The sequence below is a fragment of the Lissotriton helveticus genome, chromosome 1_1 (assembly GCF_964261635.1).
Source record: "Lissotriton helveticus chromosome 1_1, aLisHel1.1, whole genome shotgun sequence".
In the NCBI taxonomy this organism is placed as follows: Eukaryota; Metazoa; Chordata; class Amphibia; order Caudata; family Salamandridae; genus Lissotriton; species Lissotriton helveticus.
The window spans coordinates 1,742,149,365-1,742,169,947 of NC_136057.1; the positions used below are offsets into that span (position 1 = coordinate 1,742,149,365).

At 45.0% G+C, this 20,583-nt stretch overlaps 1 protein-coding gene across 1 annotated transcript in view; it reads right to left on the reverse strand.

Annotated features, from left to right (window-relative positions):
- Positions 1-14,448: 14,448 nt before the first annotated feature.
- Positions 14,449-20,583, reverse strand: part of RTBDN (retbindin) — a 103,264-nt gene continuing 97,129 nt past the window's right edge. Inside the window, exon 6 of the mRNA XM_078689233.1 lies at positions 14,449-17,249. Within this exon, the coding sequence (XP_078545359.1) occupies positions 16,959-17,249 (291 nt within the window). The 3' untranslated portion in view covers positions 14,449-16,958. The remainder of the gene's footprint in view (positions 17,250-20,583) is intronic.

Genomic DNA, 20,583 nt, shown 5'->3' on the forward strand with positions numbered 1-20,583 from the left:
TCTGTACCCTCCAACACCCCATCTTTTATGGTGCATGAAGAACTAGGATCGGGTCACATCTCTGACCGTATAGCAGTGGCCCCTTAAATATGGTGGCTAAAAATATGGTCTAGTCCCACACCCATGCTGAACCACACTGTTTTAGAAGATTTTCTGTGACTCAACAGGGTGGCTGACATTTCTTGGCTGTGTTACATCTCACAGCAGCTGGAGAATATAGGGCGCCCTGAGCTTTTTACACATCAGAGACAAATGCACCGTGGTGAGTTGAAACTAATTAAAAGACAATTTTAGCGAAAAGGATGGCGGAAAGGGAAATAAATTAACTTAAAAAGTTCTGGGTCTTTAAAACGACCCTTCTGGTCTTATATTAAAAAACTACACCACAGTTTTCTTTTAATCAGATTTAGGTTCCATTGTATTCACTGGTGCCTCACGGTTCCTAAGTGTTTTTCGAAGCCTGGGGCTTTGAAGCCCTGCCCTGGTGATGATTTCTCGGACCAAGATCTCCTACACTTTATGTTCTTCTGTGGATTTTATAATGATCTTCGGTCAAGATACATTTTACCACTTTTAAAACATTGTAACTTTGCACAAGTGAGGCCAGCCCTGCTATATCTGCAAATGTTGTCCTCACCTTTGATATGTTTTGGGGTTGCAAGTTTCTTAACAGGAGCTCTACTGCGAAGGAAAAAATGTGAACACGCACTGATTTGTTTCTAGAATTGTTATATTTTAGTGGGCATTGTCTTTAATCCGTTGGCCGCTGCTGCGATTTCGCGGCAGTGTGGCCGTTTTAAAAAACGGGCGTGGCTGCGTCGGCCGTTGAACTTGCGCAGCACCAGCCAGGTAGTGCTCCGAACGTTCAGCGGCCGACGGCAGCTCTTAACGGGTTAATCATTTGTTAGTACTGTAACAGAATGCACTTTATCCAGGTCTAAGAAGGCACAGTAGTTTTGACACGTAGTAGTTTTTTATGTTTTTATTAAAACTAATATACACTAGCTTTATCATTTACACATGGAAATTTGTACATGAATTATCGGTTTCGCTCTTTTATCAAGTATTGTATACATTTTTACTATTTTAATCTTGGGCTGTGCAATTGTGCTTTTATGGTCATTATTAGCTGAATAACATTGTATTTCACTTGACTTGAACATAAAATCATTTTAAAGGATGGGGCTTGTCCTAAAATACATAGGGTTAGAAGCATTCAATTTGTGTTAATGAATGGATGAGGTTATGAAGGAATTAGAAAAGTTAAGTGGATATGGACATTATTGGAGGCATCCTTTTGGATTTCTCCATTGGTGGTCGTGCATTGCAGCAACTGCAAATTAAGATGCTGCGTAGACCTACATCATCTTAACAGTATAGTCGTTGGTCAGTTTGCATTGCCAAGAATCAACGAGATGTTAATGTTGCTTAATGGTACTAAGTAGCTTTCCATGGGTGAATTTTCATTAGCATCTCATCACATTCGTTTTATTGCTGAATTTAATTCTTTGACTGTTTTTTGTAACTCCTATTTGCTATTTTCAATATATACGCATACTTATTTATTTATAATGAGTTTTATATAGCGCTGGCTAGACCCATAGGTATCGGATCGCTTTACATGAGGATCAGCGAGTTACATATTACAAAATTACAACAGTTACAGGAGCCAAGAATAAACAAAAGGAGAAAAACAGTGATTAGATAATAACAAGAGATAATAACGCATAAGCTGGAAAGGGGGGATAGCCATGGGATCGCGGAGGGAGGAGGTGGGAGAGGGAAGTAAACACAAGAGGGAGACTAGGAAAAAACTATGTCCAATGCCCGGCTGGGTAGGTGACGGCCGAGGGGGTGAACCAAAGCCTAACTCCTCTATAGCTGCCTAAACAGTTCCACCGGGCATCGCCATGTTGTTCGGTCTCCGTGGGGAGTCCAATCTTAATGGTTTCCGCCCGGGAGGCATAGTCATAGATCCATCTGCAGCACCATTTCCAGTGACCCTGAGCGTAATTCAAACATCAAGGCAGTACTTGTTCCGTGGCGCTTTTCCAGCTGGTTCCTCAGACCGTGCTGCAGCGCGTTCCGTGTCTCCCTCAGTAGTTCCTGTACTCCAATGCGGACCATCCATGAGGATGGGAGATGTTTAGCAGCCATCTTAAGGTCAGTCAGACAGAATATGCATGCATGTGGCTGTTGGACACTTCGCTGATTCCCCCTGTAATTTTCTCGGTGTGAGTGAATCTGCAGCAGGACTGAGTAGAAAAAAAGTCCCATTACTAATCTTTTGCACTGTGGAGACCTTGAAATAAGCACTGAAACCTTGCTCCGTCACCATTTTAGGGTCAGACATTGCCTTTGATTGGCCCACCATCAAGCCTCTCAGCATGTGTTGCAGGTCCCGCAACACTCCGATCCGGTCGACTGAGGCTCAATTTCGGTGGCTCAGTCCTTCATACCGGGGATTCATCTGTGGCTGCTGCAATGAGAGCACCAGCAGAGCGGTCACCACAAGGCCCGTCGTGCTCCGACGGCATGCCCACAACAGGCACCACTTCTGGGGCTCATGCTAGATGTCTCCTCCAGTCCGACGGGGACTACACCTCAATCCTCCTGCGACTCGGACACTGGAGATCCAGCACGTCACCCGCTGTCACCGGATTATTTGTTCCTGCTCTGAGTGCCAGCCACAGCCCCCTCTTGGGTCTGCCGCCCTCCGGGATCTAAACACGCGGGGGAGGCCTTCTGCCCACAGGACTGGACGCGGGCGGCACGCCGTCCCAGCCGATCCCATCTCTTCTCGGCATCCCACAGTGCAGCGGGGGCCGCAATGCTTTGCCGGGAGCTGCGCGCAACACTCTCAGACACCCCGATGTTCCCAGATTACCGGGATCGGGCGGATGGCAGCTGGAGCAGGTCCGGATCAGGAAGGCCGCTGCGGAGCTTCTCTACCACGCTGCCATACCGCATAGCCCTTAGCCTGGCTTCATCTGCTGACGTCTTTCAAAGACTAATGTTTCAACTATTTGGTAAGATTGAAGGTGTAAAAGTTTTCCCGAATTACATTTTTATTTCAGGTTGTATAAAATCTGAACATGATTCAGGACTAAAAAAAGTTTTGAGCATGTTTGAATCTAAGGTGTGGACAGTAGCATTTTCTAAATGTTTTGCTGAAGACAATGTTCTTTAGGCTGCGTCCGAAAAGCAGATGGTGTAAAACTTAAACAATCCTTGAATTATGCCATTCAGTATGCTCCTGTACCTTGTAACAAAGACCACCTTAGACCTTTCATTGGTTTAGCTGAGTTTTGGTCAAAATGCATTCCTAATTTTGCTCAAAAAACATATCACTTTAGACAGCTTCTTAACAATAAAAATACGTTTGTGTTGTCCGCTGATTGTGAATTGGAGTAATAAAAAAATCTACTGAGACCATTGCTTCTTTAAAAGGATTTAACTAAGGAGTGTGTTATTGATTATGCTTTAATATCTATTTCTCCTACTAAATCAAAAATATTCCATAGTTGAGAAGGAAACTTAAGCATATGCATGGGCATCTAACCATTTCAGAGCTTGCATTTGGAGTAAACCTTTTACAATCTGGTCTGACCACAAACCTTTGGTGAAGATACTTAACACAGAAGGTACTGTGAAAATGTCTTCCAGATTGGGAAGGTTATCTGTCAAATTGCAAGATTATAATTACAAGATTGTTTATATCCCTGGGAAGCTAAACGCTATTGCTGATATTTTTTTATTTTTTTATTATTATCAAGGATGCCAAAACAATTGGAGTAGTGTGAAGGTGATATTTGGAATGGATTTCAAGTAGCTCATGTTCTTGATTCTGGTTATGCTGCAATTGATAAGAAAAAGTGCCCTAGTGAGTATAAAACTGAACCCAAGAGAGGAGTAAGGCCCTTTTGGACAGGACTTTGGCAGGGCGGTAAAGTAAATATTAAGGAAAAAGTTTACCAAAGGTCCTATTTTTTGTTTAGAAAAATCACACCATATACCTTTTGTGATTTGGGTTGTTTATTTACCAATTATTATTTCTTTCGTTTTTTTTGAGAAATACAAAAAGATTCCCTCCTGTTCTTTGGAGAATCTCACATAAACTTTTACACAAACATTAAACATTTCCTACGAATTACATAAACACAATTGCTAGCCATGAAACAATCACAAAATGACCACATAAAACATACGATATGTCAATAGACTATTCAACATTGACGTTACACCAATAAACAAGTAAGCCATTGAGTCAATGTTTGATGTTAAATAATATTTTTCTAAATTAGCCAAAACTGACGGTTGATTGCATATGCTTAAATAGGTTTTGGCATAGGCAAGGATCAGTATACATTACTTGTTTATTGGTGTAACGTCAATGTTGAATAGTCTATTGACATATCGTATGTTTTATGTGGTCATTTTGTGATTGTTTCATGGCTATCAATTGTGTTTATGTAATTCGTAGGAAATGTTTAATGTTTGTGTAAAAGTTTATGTGAGATTCTCCAAAGAACAGGAGGGAATCTTTTTGTATTTCTCAAAAAAAACGAAAGCAATAATAATGGGTAAATAAACAACCCAAATCACAAAAGGTATATGGTGTGATTTTTCTAAACAAGAAATAGGACCTTTGGTAAACTTTTTCCTTACTAGTGAGTATAAAAATCATAATATTTTACAGGCAGTTTTGGATTACATACATAATGGATGGCCCAATAAAAGTACATTGCATTCTCTTGTTAAGTCTTTTTAGGAAGGGAAATCTGAAGTGTCCATTATGGATGATATTTTGAGAAGGGAAAGGGTTGTATCTCCGAACTCTCTATGCCATGACATTGTTAGTTTGTGCTATGAAGGCTATTTTGGTAATTTAAGGACAAAACAAGTTGTCTAATAGCAGCATTGGTGGCCAGGTATGGACATAGAAATGGAAAGGTTTGTAAGCTCTTGCTAACCTTGTACAAGGCTTGATAAAACTAAAAAAAACTTTTATACCACCTGTATAGGTCTATTCCCAAGTGTCAGCGGGATTCTATTGCAGTCAACATTGAGTCCAGGGGGATTCCCAAAGATACATCATTAAATTTATTTATTGATCATCTCCCTGGCCTGGGTTTAAGGTAGTAAATAAGCAAGATAGCCACCATCTACAACTACTTTTATCCCCAACCCACCAACTTTGACCTCAACAACCTTCTCCAACCCACGGACTCCAGCCACTCAATCGCTACATGGAATCCTTTCACCATAGAGCTCTCCACAGCCATAATGTCTTCCATACACTCTGGAGCACCCACAGACCCCTGCCCCCACCATTTCTTCAACCTTGAAACCAAAGAAATCAGCGCAGAACTCACCAACATTCTCAATGCCTCCATCACCACGCCGGCCTTCCCAGACAATTGGAAACACCGAGGTCAGACCCCTCCTGAAGAAACCCTCAGATGACCCACGCAAACTAAAAAATTACCGGCCCATCTCACTGCGTCCGTTCCCCGCCAAAGTTCCCAAGAAGGCCAGAAACCACAAGCTCACCAAACACCAAGAAAAAAACAACCTGCTCGATGCCTGGCTTCCGTACCGACCACAGCGCCAAGATGCCCTAATAGCTGCCACTGATGACATCAGATCCATCCTCAACCAGGTTGAAATAGCAGCCCTCATCCTCCTTGACCTTTCATCTGCAATCAACACTGAAGCCCAACGCACCCTCATCAACAGACTCAACTACATCGGAGTCCAGGGAGATGGGCTCAAATGGATCGCATTCTTCCTAACAGGACAAGAGAATCACATACCACCCTTCACCTCGTAACACAGGAGCATCATCTATGGCATACCCGTAAGGATCTTTTCTCATCCCACCCTGTTCAACACCTACATGAAACCCTCGCCGACATCGTCAGAACCCACGGACTCAACATCCAATACTACGCAGATGACACCCAACTCATCCTCTCTCACTGAAGTCCTCTCCACCACTAGAACAAACCTCAGCAACGCCATGGCCGGTGTCGCCGATTGGATGACGGCCAACTGCCTTGAAGCTCAACATGGACAAGACGGAAGTGCTGATCTTCAGGAAAAACACCTCCCCATGGGACAACACCTGGTGGCCCCCTGATAGCTCAGACCCACACCAATACCTACAGACCACGCCTGCAACCTCAGCATCATCCTAGACAGAACACTCACCATGAAGGGCCAAATCAACACAGTTGCCACCTCCTCCTTCCACACCCTCCACATGCTGCGAAAAATCTTAAGTAGATTCCACGTCAACATCAGAAAGACTGTCACTCAGGCCCTCATCACCAGTCGGCTAGACCACAGAAACGCGCACTACACCGGTACTACCACCTAACTCCTACAGAGAATCCGACCATACAGAACACGGCAGCCAGACTCATCCTCAACCTCCCCAAGTGGACCTCTGAAACCTCCATTGGCACCCCGTCCAGAAGAGACACCAGTTCAAGATACTTTTTAACGAAGAGTGGGAAACCCACTAAACCCTTGATGGCTTCGGCAACAAATATTGGCGGGTAAATGAGCCTACAATGGCTTTATTTAATCACGCAAGCGTGACTAAATTTGGGATCTATGCATGGGCGTCCGCAGAAATTTTTCTAGGGGGGGGCAAAATGTTAACGTCATTACCATCCTCCGACATGATGTGTGCCAGGTAGGGCAGAAGAAACACTGGGGCGCAGGAGGGGCCATGGGGGGCAGAAAGCAGGCCATATATGATCTCATACACCATAGGGTTGTTGTGCCACAGCCATCTTTCTTTTGTGGCACCCCAAAATCCATACCCACCCTGGTCTCTAAAATTACCCCCTAGCACCCCAAAACCCATACCCACTCTGCACCCTAAACTTACCCCCAGAAACCCAAAACCCATGCCCACCCTGAACCCTAAAATTACCCCCCCTGGCACCCATAACCCATACCCGCCCTGACCCCTAAAATTGACCCCTGGCACCCCAAAACCCTTACCCACCCTGAAGCCTAGAATTACCCCCCTGGCCCCCCCTAACTCATACCCGCCCTGGCCCCTAAAATTTACCCCCTTGTACCCCAAAACCCATACCCACCCTGAACCCTAAAATGACCCCCTAGTACCCCAAAACCCATACCCACCCTGATCCCTAAAATTGGCACCCATAACCCATACCCGCCCTGAGCCCTAATACTGTCCCCCTGGCACCCCAAAACCCATACCCACCCTGAACCCTAAAATTACCCCCCTGCCCCCTATAACTCATACCCGCCCTGGCCCCTAAAATTTACCCCCTTGTACCCCAAAACCCATACCCAACCTGAACCCTAAAATGACCCCCTAGTACCCCAAAACCCATACCCACCCTGAACCCTAAAATGACCCCCTAGCACCCCAAAACCCATACTCATCCTGAACCCTTCAATTTCCCCTGCCCCCAAAACTCATACCTGCCCTGAACCCTAAAATTCCCCCCTGGTAGCCATAACCCATACCCACCCTGACCCCTAAAATTGTTCCCCTAGCACCCCAAAACCCATACCCACCCTGAACCCTAAAATTACCCCTAGCACCCGAAAACCCATACCTACCCTGAACCCAAAAATTACCCCTGCTCCCCCAAAACTCATTACCACCCTGAACCCTAAAATTACCCCCTAGCACCCCAAAACCCATACCCACCCTGAACCCTTAAATTACCCCTGCCCGCCCAAACTCATTACCACCCTGAACCCTAAAATTACCCCCGGCACCTCAAAACCCATACCCACCCTGAACTCTAAAATTACCCCTGCCCCCCCAAAACTCATACCCGCCCTGAAACCTAACATTAACCTCTGGTACCCCAAAACTCATTACCACCCTGAAACTTAGAATTACCCCCTGGCAACCCAACACCCATACCCGCCCTGAACTCTAAAATTACCCCTCTGGCCCCTTAAAACCCATACATTACCTGAACCCTAAAATTACCCCCTAGCACCCCAAAACCCATACCCACTCTGAACCCTAAAATTACCCCCTGGCATCCCAACTCCCGTACCCACCCTGAACCACAAATGACCCCGACGCTTCAAAACCCATACCCACCCTGAACCCTAAAATTATCCCTGGCACCCCAAAACCCATACCCACCCTGAACCCTAAAATTACCTCACTTGCACCCCAAAAGCTGAACACTACGGGGCAGATTTTCAAGCCCCTTGTGCCACTTTTGCATCACTTTTAACATAGGAAAAGTGACGCAAAAGTGGCCCAAGGGGCTTGTAAATCTGCCCCTACAAGCTTACACTACATTTGCATATTCAGAGGGGACTGTCTTCCTTGACGTTTCCATCCATGTAAGTCTACAACACCGTTCACTTAGAGTAACCTAGATATGCAGCCAGTAGTCAATGCCGGTGATGCTGTAGAATGCATTAAAGTTACTGGAACTTACTTAAAAACTGCTGCCTGCTCTTCTGATACTATTTGGTGGAGTCGGGCTAATCAGCAGCACTGTCGTCCTGGCATCCAGCCCCCCTGAAGGTCTCACTGTGTAGATAGATGAGGGTCAATGTCTCCTGGTTTTTCCTTGCCTGGGCCTCCTCTGCTTCTTTGTCGGTGCACTTGGATGCAAAAAGAGACAGATCCATGGCCCTGTTCACCATTCATCTGGTGAGCAGCGCCATGGATGTGTATTCCATACAAGTGCACAGACAGCAGGGGGAAAGGGTTGGCAGTTCAGGCGACGCTTTTCCTTTGTAAAGTAATTCCTGCTGGCGTCATAGCCAGGGTTTGCTGTCTGTGCACTTGTATGGAATACACATCTTTACAAGTGCACAGACAGCAAACCCTGGGCTATGACGCCAGCAAAAAATTCCTATACAAAAGAAAAGCGTCACCTGCCCTGGCCGTCCCTTACCCCCTGCTGTGCACATCTTCCTACTCCCACCCCATGATGAGGCAGCTAGAAGTCCGGTTGAGGCTTCCTGGGCACACAGACAGCAGCACTGATTACTTCACAGGTCTTTAAAAGACCATTTACTTGTTAATGAGGCTTTGTTGTGTTTTCACCCCTTCTTGGAGTTGGCGTTAGGTTTAAAAGAGGAGGTGAACGAGGGATTGAAGACGCCGCGTGGTGATATGGATTGGTGTTTGGATTGGATGGAAGAGATAAGCAAGTTCCTCTGGGGAGGGCCGTAATGACTTGCTTGAGTGCCTTAATGACTTGCTTCGCTTGCTTGGTGCCATTAGAGCTTTGGCTCACAGTAGGGGGTATTTTAATTATCTGGTTACTCCCTTGGTACACACTCTCTCTTATAGGGCAGTACAACGCTGCTTTGTTTACATTTGGTCAATTAATGCTCACACGTTAACTTAGTAACAAACTGTGAGGCACTAGTAACAATAAGGCGTTGCCTGTAGTCCCTGACTCCGGTGGTTTCAGTGACAATGGCAGTACTTGATACAGGGATTGCTTAGTTACCCCTTAAAGCAAGGAGGTAAACGGTAATTCAGTGAGTTCGCAGCAGTACCTGGCTCTAGTAGTGTTAGTGACCATGTCAGTACTTGTCACTTTGATTCCCTTGGTACCCCTGAGATCCAGAGGCCCTGAAGAGCTAGTGTGACTGAGGCCTCTGCTGTTTTCTGGGACTGTGGCCCTGTCTGAGCTCAGGGTGTAAGTTCCAGCAGAGGTGGGAGGGCGGTGCAGTGAGTGTCTGTGTAGTCAGGTTTGCACCAGACACCAATGCTTAGTGTGATACTTCAAGGTACTTTAACGCTGCCCTGCTGGGTCAGGGTTGTGAAGGGATCTGACTCAGTACTGGTGAGTGGCGGTGCAGGGACATAGTAGGTCCTGCAGACAAGTGACCAACGCATTGTCTCACAGCATGTCACATTTAGGGTGTTAACTGAGTGACTGACCAACGCACCAGGGTGGGAAAAGTCCATCTCAACCCTGCCCTGCTGCAAAACCTTACACTGCCCTGTAAGTATGTGTCTAGCTGAAGCAACAGGCCACCGTGTTTACTGAATCACTCATCCCCAGTGGGGCATCAACCTCTCCATGGATGTGGGGGGCGGGCTGTCACTCAGCGTTTTCTCAACCACAGCTTCGCCTCTGTGGTGAAAGTGTTACCCAGATGAAAGTTGGGCGGTCGTAGTGACACTTTGTGCCAATTATGCCCGTGGCTAAATTAGCCCAGTGGCAGCCCAGCCACCTTCCATGGTTTAGGCCACAGAACAAGGGGTCTGGCGGTGAGCACCGGCATGGGGGCAAGCTGGCACTGGTGCCAAATACACCCGTCGGGTGTGTAAGGGCCTGCGCCAGGCTTTTGTTCATAGCTATATGGCGAAGACACGCGTTTGGGCTGAGAAGTAGTCCTTTATAAAGTCTGTCTGCCTCGTGGAGACCTTACTACTACAGGCGCTATTCTTTAAGGTTCGCGTTTCATTGTCCCTGGAAGACTGACGGGCTGGGTCGTCCCTGCTGGGATTCTACCCCGTGCACTGCATCCGCTCAAGAACCAGTGCAGTGGTGCTTGAGAACCTCCTGAGCTATCTAACCAGACACAATAATGCATTTAAAACAGCAATCCCTATTGAAAGCTGGCCAGTCAGACGCTACAGATAAACTCTTCTGGAAAAGAGCTCGGAAAAGCCCCCCACCCACCACCTTCAAGAGCAGTAACATATAAATCCTTTTCTGTCTTTGCTCGTGAAAGGCTACCCCATGGCAGAGGGCTTTGTATACCTAAGAAAAGCAGTGCTTTAAGCTCCACTAGAACATGCAGTTCACTCTCCAAACACCCAGAAAGAGCAAGTGTGATGATTCTCTCATGCACCTCTCTACATTGGTCACCTGACCCCAGAGTCACACGTGTAGACATTAATTTTTTAACCCCGGCCTGCCGATCTACCCATTTCCGTAGGCGTCTGCAGTGGGGGCAAGGAGGGGCACTCCAGGGGGGGGGCAAGCGCCCCTCCTTGCCCCCCACTGCGGACGCCCAAGGATATATTTCGAATCAATACAGATATATCGGTTCCCGATAAGCTCATAAATTGAAGAGTATATCCAGGTTTTAAGTAATATCTAACCTTGATTGCTGAAAAGTTGTAGGCTTTTAAGCCACTTCATATTGGTCTAGATGCACCAATAATCACTTTCAACATTGTTGAAGGGTCATTCATCTGCACATTTTTTTTTTAAAGTCCTGAAGATGGTCTAGTGGATGCAAACAGTGATAGACCGAAACGTCGACAACTACAGCATTTTAATTGAACATTGTATCAAAGGCAAAGTTGTTTGAATAAGTTAGCCATATTGCCTTATAATTGTGGGTGAAAAGGTGTCCACATATGTAGAAAGAAAGATATATACATTTGTGACTTCTGGTTACTTTGTGTCTTGTATGATTCTGTACCCTTTTTAAATTTTGAAATTTGATGAATATAAAATACAATTTTTTAAATATATATACCTGTGTGACAAACTACTTTGATAGAGCTTGCCAACATTGAATGCAATAAGTATACACATATCTGATTAAATATATCCCTTGTAAGTTCAAGATACTGATACACGTCTACAAGGCCCTATTCAACCAGCATACATCAACCACCGCCTTGACTTCCACCAACCTGCCAGACTCCTGTGCTCTACCTCCTTAGCTCTCTCACACTCCTGCAATTGCCGAAGCCACAATGGAAGTCGTTCCTTCTCCTACCTTGCCCCAAAGGCCTAAAACGACCTACCCCTCCACCTACGAACATCACCCTTCATGGCGAAATACAGAAGTTGACTCAAGACCTGGATTTTTGACTGAGATCAGCGAAACCTCAGTGCCCGGATACCATCTGGGGTAAAGAGCAGGTCTTTATAAATAACTGATTGATTGATCCAGTGACGTACACAGGGAAGATATTCCTATGGATTCTTCACAGGGACTTGTTATTTGTGTTCGGGAATAGGCAAGCCAAGTGCAAGTTATATGTGGTTGAGTATGAACCTTGATTTTTTGGTTTTGCCAGCACAGCTCCTGCGCTGTGCTTGAGAAATCTATTGTTTTTAATATAAACTTAAAAGGGACTTAAATCCCGCCTCCTCTCTTTCCTGGCTTCTCATTGGTTACTGTGTGTGCCACTTACCATTCCTTCATTTCTATTGGCTGTAGCATACTTTTCTGCATTTACCAATGCTTGTTCCTCGTCTGCTTCTCTTATCAGTTTCCCGCTGCCGAAATACTGTTAACATCCGCTTTGGTGTAACTATATTTTCATAAAGTTTTGCCTTTTACTCTTGCAGCATATTTATGTAACAATTTATCACCGAGAGAGATTAAGGGCCAGATGTAGGTGAAATAGATTTACCGATTTTAAATTACCGAATTTTACCGATTCGGTAATTAAAAATCGGTAAATCTATGGGGTCGACATGTAGGTATTCCAGATGTGCTGGAATACCGAATCGGATGATTTCGGTATTTACCGATTCGGTAAATACCGAATCGGTAATGCCCATTCATTCCTATGGGCTATGAAGCCCATAGGAATGAATAGGCATTACCGAATCAGTATTTACCGAATCGGTAAATACCGATTTCCACAAGGGTGCAGGGGGTGTCACTTTGACACCCTCTGGCACCCCCAAAACAGGCTCGGGTGCCATGTGGCAGGCATACATGCCCTAAGGGCAGATCTGCCTGTCACATGGCATAGGTGTGCATGCACACATGTGCATGCACACCGGAATCGGTATTTTACCATCAAATTTATTTGATGGTAAAATACCGATTTGGTAAGGCTCCTGGGACTCTGAAGAGTCCCACCTACATATGGGTAATTTTACCGATTCGGTAAAATAAAGCCCCCTACATGCCAATCACCTATTTACCGATCGGTAACGGCCGAAAATACCGATTTTCGGCTGTTACCGACCGACCTACATCGGGCCCTAAGGGCCCAATGTAGGTAGGACTCATTTACCGAATTTTACCGATTCGGTAAATAAGAATCGGTAAATGAGAAGGGGGGACATGTAGGAGCATCCAGATGTTCCTTTTACCGAATCGGTAAAAATCTGTATTTACCGATTCGGTAAATACGGACCGGTAATGCCCATTCATTCCTATGGGCTTTGAAGCCCATAGGAATGAATGGGCATTACCGATTTGGTATTTACCGAATCGGTAAATACCGACTGACACAAGGGTGCAGGGGGTGTCACTTTGACACCCTCTGGCACCCCCAAAAGAGGCTCGGTGCCATGTGGCAGGCATACCTGCCCTAAGGGCAGGTCTGCCTGTCATATGGCACAGGTGTTCATGCACACATGTGCATGCACACCGGAATCGGTATTTTACCATCAAATAAATTTGATGGTAAAATACCGATTCTGTAAGGCTTGTGGGACTCAGAAGAGTTCCACCTACATATCAAATTTACCGAATCGGTAAATATACTGATTCGGTATTTTACAGAATCGGTAAATTAACCGATCGGTAAATTTACCGATTCTGTAAAATATGTGGCCCTACATACCATTTCTCAAATACCGGTCGGTAACGGCCGAAAATACCGATTTTCGGCCGTTACCGACCGACCTACATCTCTGGCCCTAAGTCATTTGCTTAGAATCACAGGATGTTGTGCAGCAGACTCAAACCAGGATCCCCAGCTCTTGAGTCAGCAGCTCTTGCCGCTAAGTCACATCCCCTCAACTCTCGGGTTATCTGTCAGTGTGTTCTTGCCTTCTCCGGGACGATAATTGATGAAAAGCGCTCTTTATTGATTACGTAGGCAAAACTGATGTATTACCGATGCTTGATAGTATTCTTTCTTTTGTCATGGCTCTTTACACATTAGCACCTTTATGAGCACTTTTTCATGCACCATATGGAGCAACGGCAATAATATTTTTTGAATGTATGCATCATTGATGAAAAAGTACATAAAATGAATTGATTTAACATTTCTTTGAGTAGTGGATTTATTTTCTTTCTCTCTCTCTCTCATAAATCGATTTGTGATGATTTAAATACTAGATATGATATCGTATTTTTGTTTCATTTTTATTCTTTTTCAACAGGACCAATTGTTGCTTTTAGTGAACCTTGGCAAACTTTATACAATACAGAAGCCAAAACTATTGCCGTTTTCAGTGTTTCTGTTGGCTTCGTTCAGCCATAAGTGTGTGGGGAATGTGAAGGCTCCAACTTGATGAGAAATATTTAAGCTTCTGTACTGGACTAGGGCAACATTTCCACAGCCCAGTGTTAACTAGTTTTGGTGAATGCGAGCCAAAGGCGGAGCTGTGTGATATATCAAATATATGTTTTTCACCCACAGTATTTCCACTTGGAAATGTGCTCTTCGGGCCCCAATGAAGACCGGAAAATCTACTTTGAAAATTACCCTGTTTGTCGAGAAAATACACACAAATCACAGCCTTTATGTTTTTTAAAAGTTTATTTTCTCCAACACAATCTGAAATGAGGCGTTTGCCGTTGTTTGCCTTACATCAGCAGAGACACCAAAAGCGACAAAAGGGTGGGAGCGGGTCGAGGAGAGGGTGACAAAGAATGAGCTATGGGCACCAAGCCATATGTATCTGCAGACCCTCGGTTAACTGGCATCTCAGTGGGCATCTTTATGTTGACTGAAAGGCGTGAAGTGGGCACAGAGAACATTGGCTGAAATAGACAAGAATGTCACCATGTGTATTGGCAGCTAAGGAACCTGAGGCAGGTGTGTGGGTAACAACATAGAGAGCACAAAGTCAGTGACTGGGCAGGATGGCTCAAGGGGACACATTTGTGGTTGTGACTAACAGGGGATTATATAGTATTGTGGATAGAGCGGGCACAATAAAGTATTTCGGCTGTTTTCGTCCTGAAGGACAACTGTTAGTGGAGTAAGAAGGGACTGGCAGAACCGATTTACCTCCCACATTTATGTCAGTCAATCCCTTATTGGAATCCCACTGCTTCAGTCCATCCTTCGTGGACGTCTTCAGTCACCGCCGGCCATATGCTCGGTTTCCCTTCTTAAACACTTTTCTCACCCATCACTCTTTCTAAAGTACCTTGAATACCTTGACTCTGCTCTACTGCCTACTCAGCTTCCTTGCACTCTATGTGATACCCTTTTGCCCGCTCCTTGGACGGTCTTCGATGGCTCACCCATGACCATATGGACTAACCAGGGCTTTAAGTGGGCCGGGTCTTGCCTGTGCTCAAAGTAAGTGCTGAAACGGGTCCCTATTGGGCTCTCTATTTTTGCCCTCACCCTCTGAGTGAAAAAAACCCTTAACTCTGCAGCAGTGCCACCCTTCACTGCCTTTGATGTAACTTCAAAGAGACCCGGTATAGTTCTTTCACTGTCTCATCCTTTCAGAACTGAAGCATTTACAATTTTCTATTCAACGAAGCCATAGTTGTTGCTTATTTCTCTTATGCACCCAACAACCATTGGCAAAGCCAATAGTCCTGGCTTGTGGTAGGTGTGATGTTACTTTCTGTATTATGTATCTAGTTGCAATAAAGCAGCAAACTACCACTTGGAAGCCCCCTATGCTATGAAGAGACTTTAAACTTACTGTGTTTTTAAGCCACGCCCTAAATTGCATCTGCCACGCCCCTTTGAGAGACCCCCCCCCCGCCCAGTTTATTCGTCCCACTTAAAACCTTTTCCCCTAGGAATTTATGATCATCTGGCCTATCAGAAACTCTGCAAGCGTGCGCTGCGAGTCTTAAAGGAGTTGTAAAATGCGAGGATTTCACTTAACCCCTCCCCCTTATGACCAGGTGGTGGTGTTTGGAAAATGTGACAGAGCATACCAGCAAATAAGTTATTTTCTGAGTATTGTCCTTAAGGTTTAAATCCTGCATTCAAAGTCCCCCTTTGGTTAAGGCTTTTCCACAGCTTGCTTCTTTTTTTTGTATAAATGGATCAGAGGCTACCACCCCAAAACTGTGAGGTTTAGATAAACAGCTCCGGCTGAAATTAGGGGGTGGGATGGCAACAATGAACATCCGAAGAGCAACACAGTCCGAAGAGCAACACAGTCCAAAGAGGCACAGGTTTTGGGAAGATATTCTGTACAGAAACTGATCTCTTTAGAAGAAAGAAGGTCACAGGATGAGGCACAGAAGTGGGAAAGCTTAGAGGTAGAACTTAGATTACTGGCACCAGGCAGAAGTGATGGGCGCAAAAGATAACCATAGGTTCAAATAGACCTTTCATGCCACATGGGGAAATCACGCTCTCGGGCCAGAACAAAACTGAAGATGAAATAACCTTGTAATCCATGACCAGGCGAATCAAACGTTAGGCTAGAAGTGCCTGGCATGTCTCATCTGTTGTCAGCATCTGTTTTTCTTATCCTAAGCTTTGCCTTAGAGGCACCGGGATATTAGCCACCCATCAGTGGCAGAGAAAGGGACCCTGTCAGTGAGGGACTAGCAAATATCCTTCAACCTTAAAGTTCTTTTCCAGTAACCTGTTCCTGTCGGCATTCAGGGAGTGAGGTGAAGACCTGTGATGCCCTGGCGTCGGCCATCTTGGAGGCTGACATGTACCGGAAGTGGCTGTGACACTATCACTCGGTGACCTTGTGCCATGCACGCAGTTACATGAGGTAGATGTGCCTTTCATTGACGATGGGTTTTTGGGTGGAGAGGTTAGGGGAATTGTATACTTCTGGGGCCACATCTAGTGTCGGATGGACGCAGTTACCTTCCAAGGTGTGGTATCACACTAACTCGTCATTAATCTGCAGGCTACAGGACTGGCGCTGACTGCAGGGGAGCTGCAGAGGCAAGGCTGCTGGGTAATGGGCATGGGGGATTGCATAGTTCAGAAGCAGTTTATACGAGGCTGGGGAGTATTCCCCTCCATGAGGGAAAAGCAGGTAAGAAAAGGAGCTAAATAGGGGGTCTTGCCGCATGTGGACTTTAAGTTAGAACCCACTCCCGCTGCCCTCGACGTCTTCGATGAACACAGAACGCTTGTGCCTGGAGCCGACCAGCTTCTCGAGGAACGGGGAAGGGGTACCCTGGCAGGGCCCGGGCTCTCCTGACGTGCCCTCCTTGGTGACGTCTGGCTCTTCCGCACTCTCCCCTTCTTCTGAGGCGGCCTCGCGGGGGGCCAGGTCAGACTTGGTCAGCGTCAAGCATTGGCAGGGCTCTTGCACAGCTGTGAAGGAGTCTCCCCAGATGGTCTCGCATAGTTCCCGCCCGTTGGCATACATCTTTGAGAGAGACGAACACGCAAGGGTTAATTTAAACATAAATCAATGTATTGCATAACAAAAAACACAAAGGAAATGCTGCATCATCCTGTGGCAAATCCGTTGCATGCACACAGCAAAAAAACATTGACACCACATCTTCACCAAATCTGTGCTGTTCTGTACTGCTCACACATATATCAAATTGGAATCCAGTGTTCCTGAGTCAGAGCATTAAGAAATGACAGGAGGCCTAATCCAATGTCAGCATATGTGAATCGGCTGGCTCAGGATATACCAGCACTTACTGCTTACTCTTTAAAGAGTTTACAAGTACAGGTAGCACAACGCCGTGCATCTATCTGGCTTTATTTTAATTACCAGCTCCATCGAGTTCACATACTTTAGTGAGTCATTTTTAATTTGCTTGTCTTATTGCAGGCTGACGCGGAGACATACATGGGTGGGCCAAGCCAGGATGAGGAACTCTTACATGAGATTAGACAGGTTTGATCTACTCAACAGATTCTATTATCAATTTTACATCTCTCAAAAATCCATCACTTTTACCAATTATAAAAAGCACTGGTTAAGAAGAAAAACCAACATTTGCCTAGAAGAGCTCCAATCGTTTTTAGGTCTGGCTTGGCAGTCTTGGTTACTGTGAGAAACCGGGTTGCTGGTTGAGTGGTATGTGAGCCCCGGTCAAGCAGCAACCACAGTCCTTGTCAGAGTAAGACACAAGCAAACCCCAAATTAACCTGTGCTCAACCCCCTGGTAGCTTGGCACAGAGCAGTCAAGCTTAACTTAGAGGCAAACATTACATATATCTCCTAAATGCATTGAATAAAGAAATCAATCTTTTATTTCTTTTTTTCACTGCAGCAGATGTTTTCAATGTTTATTGTTTGCAACACATAAAAGACTATTTTAATTCTGAAAAGAATTCTAACTTTCCACACTTTAATTTCTTGATCTTACACGGTATACACAGAAAACAATACTATATTTTTTTTTAAATCACTACAATAGGTTTTTTTCAGTGTTCCATTGAGGGCTCAGAGTGCAAGTCAGGCCCATGGGTTTTGCCAATACTTGTTTTAAAAAATCTAAGTCTCCACCAATGCAGATAGATCTTGGCTGTTATGGGCTGTGCACTTGATCATGGCCCTTACTGAGGCGTCATTAGGCATTTCTGCTGTTTCTTTTGCTTTAGAAAGCATCTTGAAAGTACCTTAGTACTGATTGACACTTCCTTTTATCTTGCAGCCCAGCATCTCTGTCCGGTTAGGGGTACACACTCAGCATTACAGGGTGGGCCATGTTAAAGCGCACAACAGGGGATGACGCATTTTAAGTGCTTGTTGAATCAATAATCTGCTCCTTCCTTCCTGAACCTCTTTCCTATTTTTCATTCTTAAATTGTATTATGGGCTACAATTTGTCCAGTGTTTCATTTTGGATCATGTAAATCACAAAGTGCTAAATGCTGAAGTCTGCTAAACTTTTCTTCATTAGGAGGTAGACATTACTTCACTCCTCGTGCTAGTACATAGTCTACTGGTGGGCCTTGAGGAGTCCTGCCTGTGAGGGTAGCAAGTGTTTGCTTATGTTATGAAGCAAGCTCTAAACTCTTGCTGAATTATGTGCCTGCTGTAGTCTGTTGCATTAGCTCAAATAAAATCCTGTCATTCCCCTCTCAGGCATCAGTCTTTGATCAGCCAATAACTGCGCTGGCCTTTAGCAACACTTTTATTATGGTAAATATTTGCTTTCATAATAAGGTGCATCATTAGTGCAGGGTAATTCTCTGTTTCACTATGCACACACATTTTAATATTTATGTTGTATTTATACATGGGAGAGACAGATGCACTCTTTCCATCTTGCCTTTTCAACTGAAACCACCTGCTGGCTTGTTTCTAGATTGCTAAAGTGCTAGCTTGCTTCTTTCCTGCTTGTGGCTTTATACTGCTTGACCCATCTGATGGTGGAGTGACTTCTTAGGAAGACTCTCACCTCTGACACCTTTTCCTCTTCACAAACTTTTGCTTAAATGCTAAATTAGGGATGCCACTTCTAGAATTAGAGTAGGGATAGACGGAACTAAATGAATTTCAGGAAGGTTAGTATGCCAGGGCTGATTCTGAGTTCTTCTGTTAGGTTGGTGGTAAGTAGGAGAAAGCTTTATATGGTGTTTTATATCACTCCAAAGATCCATTGAAGGGCATGTCCTTCAGCGATGTTTACACATTGCCAGCAGCATATCCTGTCAACCTTCACAAAGCGTGCCTTCGAAGCACGACACTGGTGCCAATGGCTCTGCCAAATGCAGTTCTTGATGCCAAACTGACAGAATAATTAATTGGTTAGCCAAAGGCTTCAATCCATTTGGATACTGGTTGAAGCCCGTTCAATAAGATTTATTGGGGTAAGATACTTGGGAAGGAAATTTGCTTTCGCAAGGGTTCTGATATCGCCAGCCCAGGTTAGAGAATCTTCAACAGACTATTTGTTTTACTATCAATAATGTGCAACTGCAATTCTAGTACCTCAGCTGTCCTCCGCACCACCACTGTAAATGATTGCAGTTTCAACTGTCTGAGGCCCATGTGGCAAGTCAAGCTCTCTTTCAGGGGAGGTGTCAAGCCCACTGACATTTTGTAAGTCAAGGTATGAGCATCATCAGCATAGTGAGGGCGAGCAAGCCGTCCCCCACCCCATCATTATCAGTATCCTCTAATGCTTCCTGTTCTGGTACGGGATGAGAGCCAGATCTAAAAAGAGAATGGAGCCTCCGTATTAGTGGTGTTTTGTTAGAAGCGTGGGGTAGAAATAGGTAGCATGACAACCAGTTGCACTTTCGTTGTTTTGCAACCCAACATTGGGCAAGTTTGGACTGATACTGGGTCGGAGTCTGACATGGGTGTCGGCATCGATTGGCACTGGTTGCTCTGGCAATGGCATCAGTGTAGCAGAAACCCACGCCGACCATGGGGTTGTTGTGGAAACTTTTACTGGCGTGGTATGTGCCCAGTAACAGCAATGACTGCCTAACCAAGGCTCACATCACTTTTTTGGTTGTATTCAAATCACATTCAGGAAAACAAGAAGGGTCGGGCAGAAATTTAGGAATTATGAATATCATCTCCATCCTTTTTATATCTTTTCACACTTTGGCTCATGCGCCTTAAATATCATAAGCATTTTCATCTGAGCTTCCAAGTGGGCAGAATGAGCTAAACCGATTTTAGCTACAGCCTCATAGGGGTTTCCTTTGTGATGTTTTTGAAATTTTACTAGAGGGAGGAAAACAATTCCCATTTCTGTTTAGATTCAGTGCACTCACTAAGT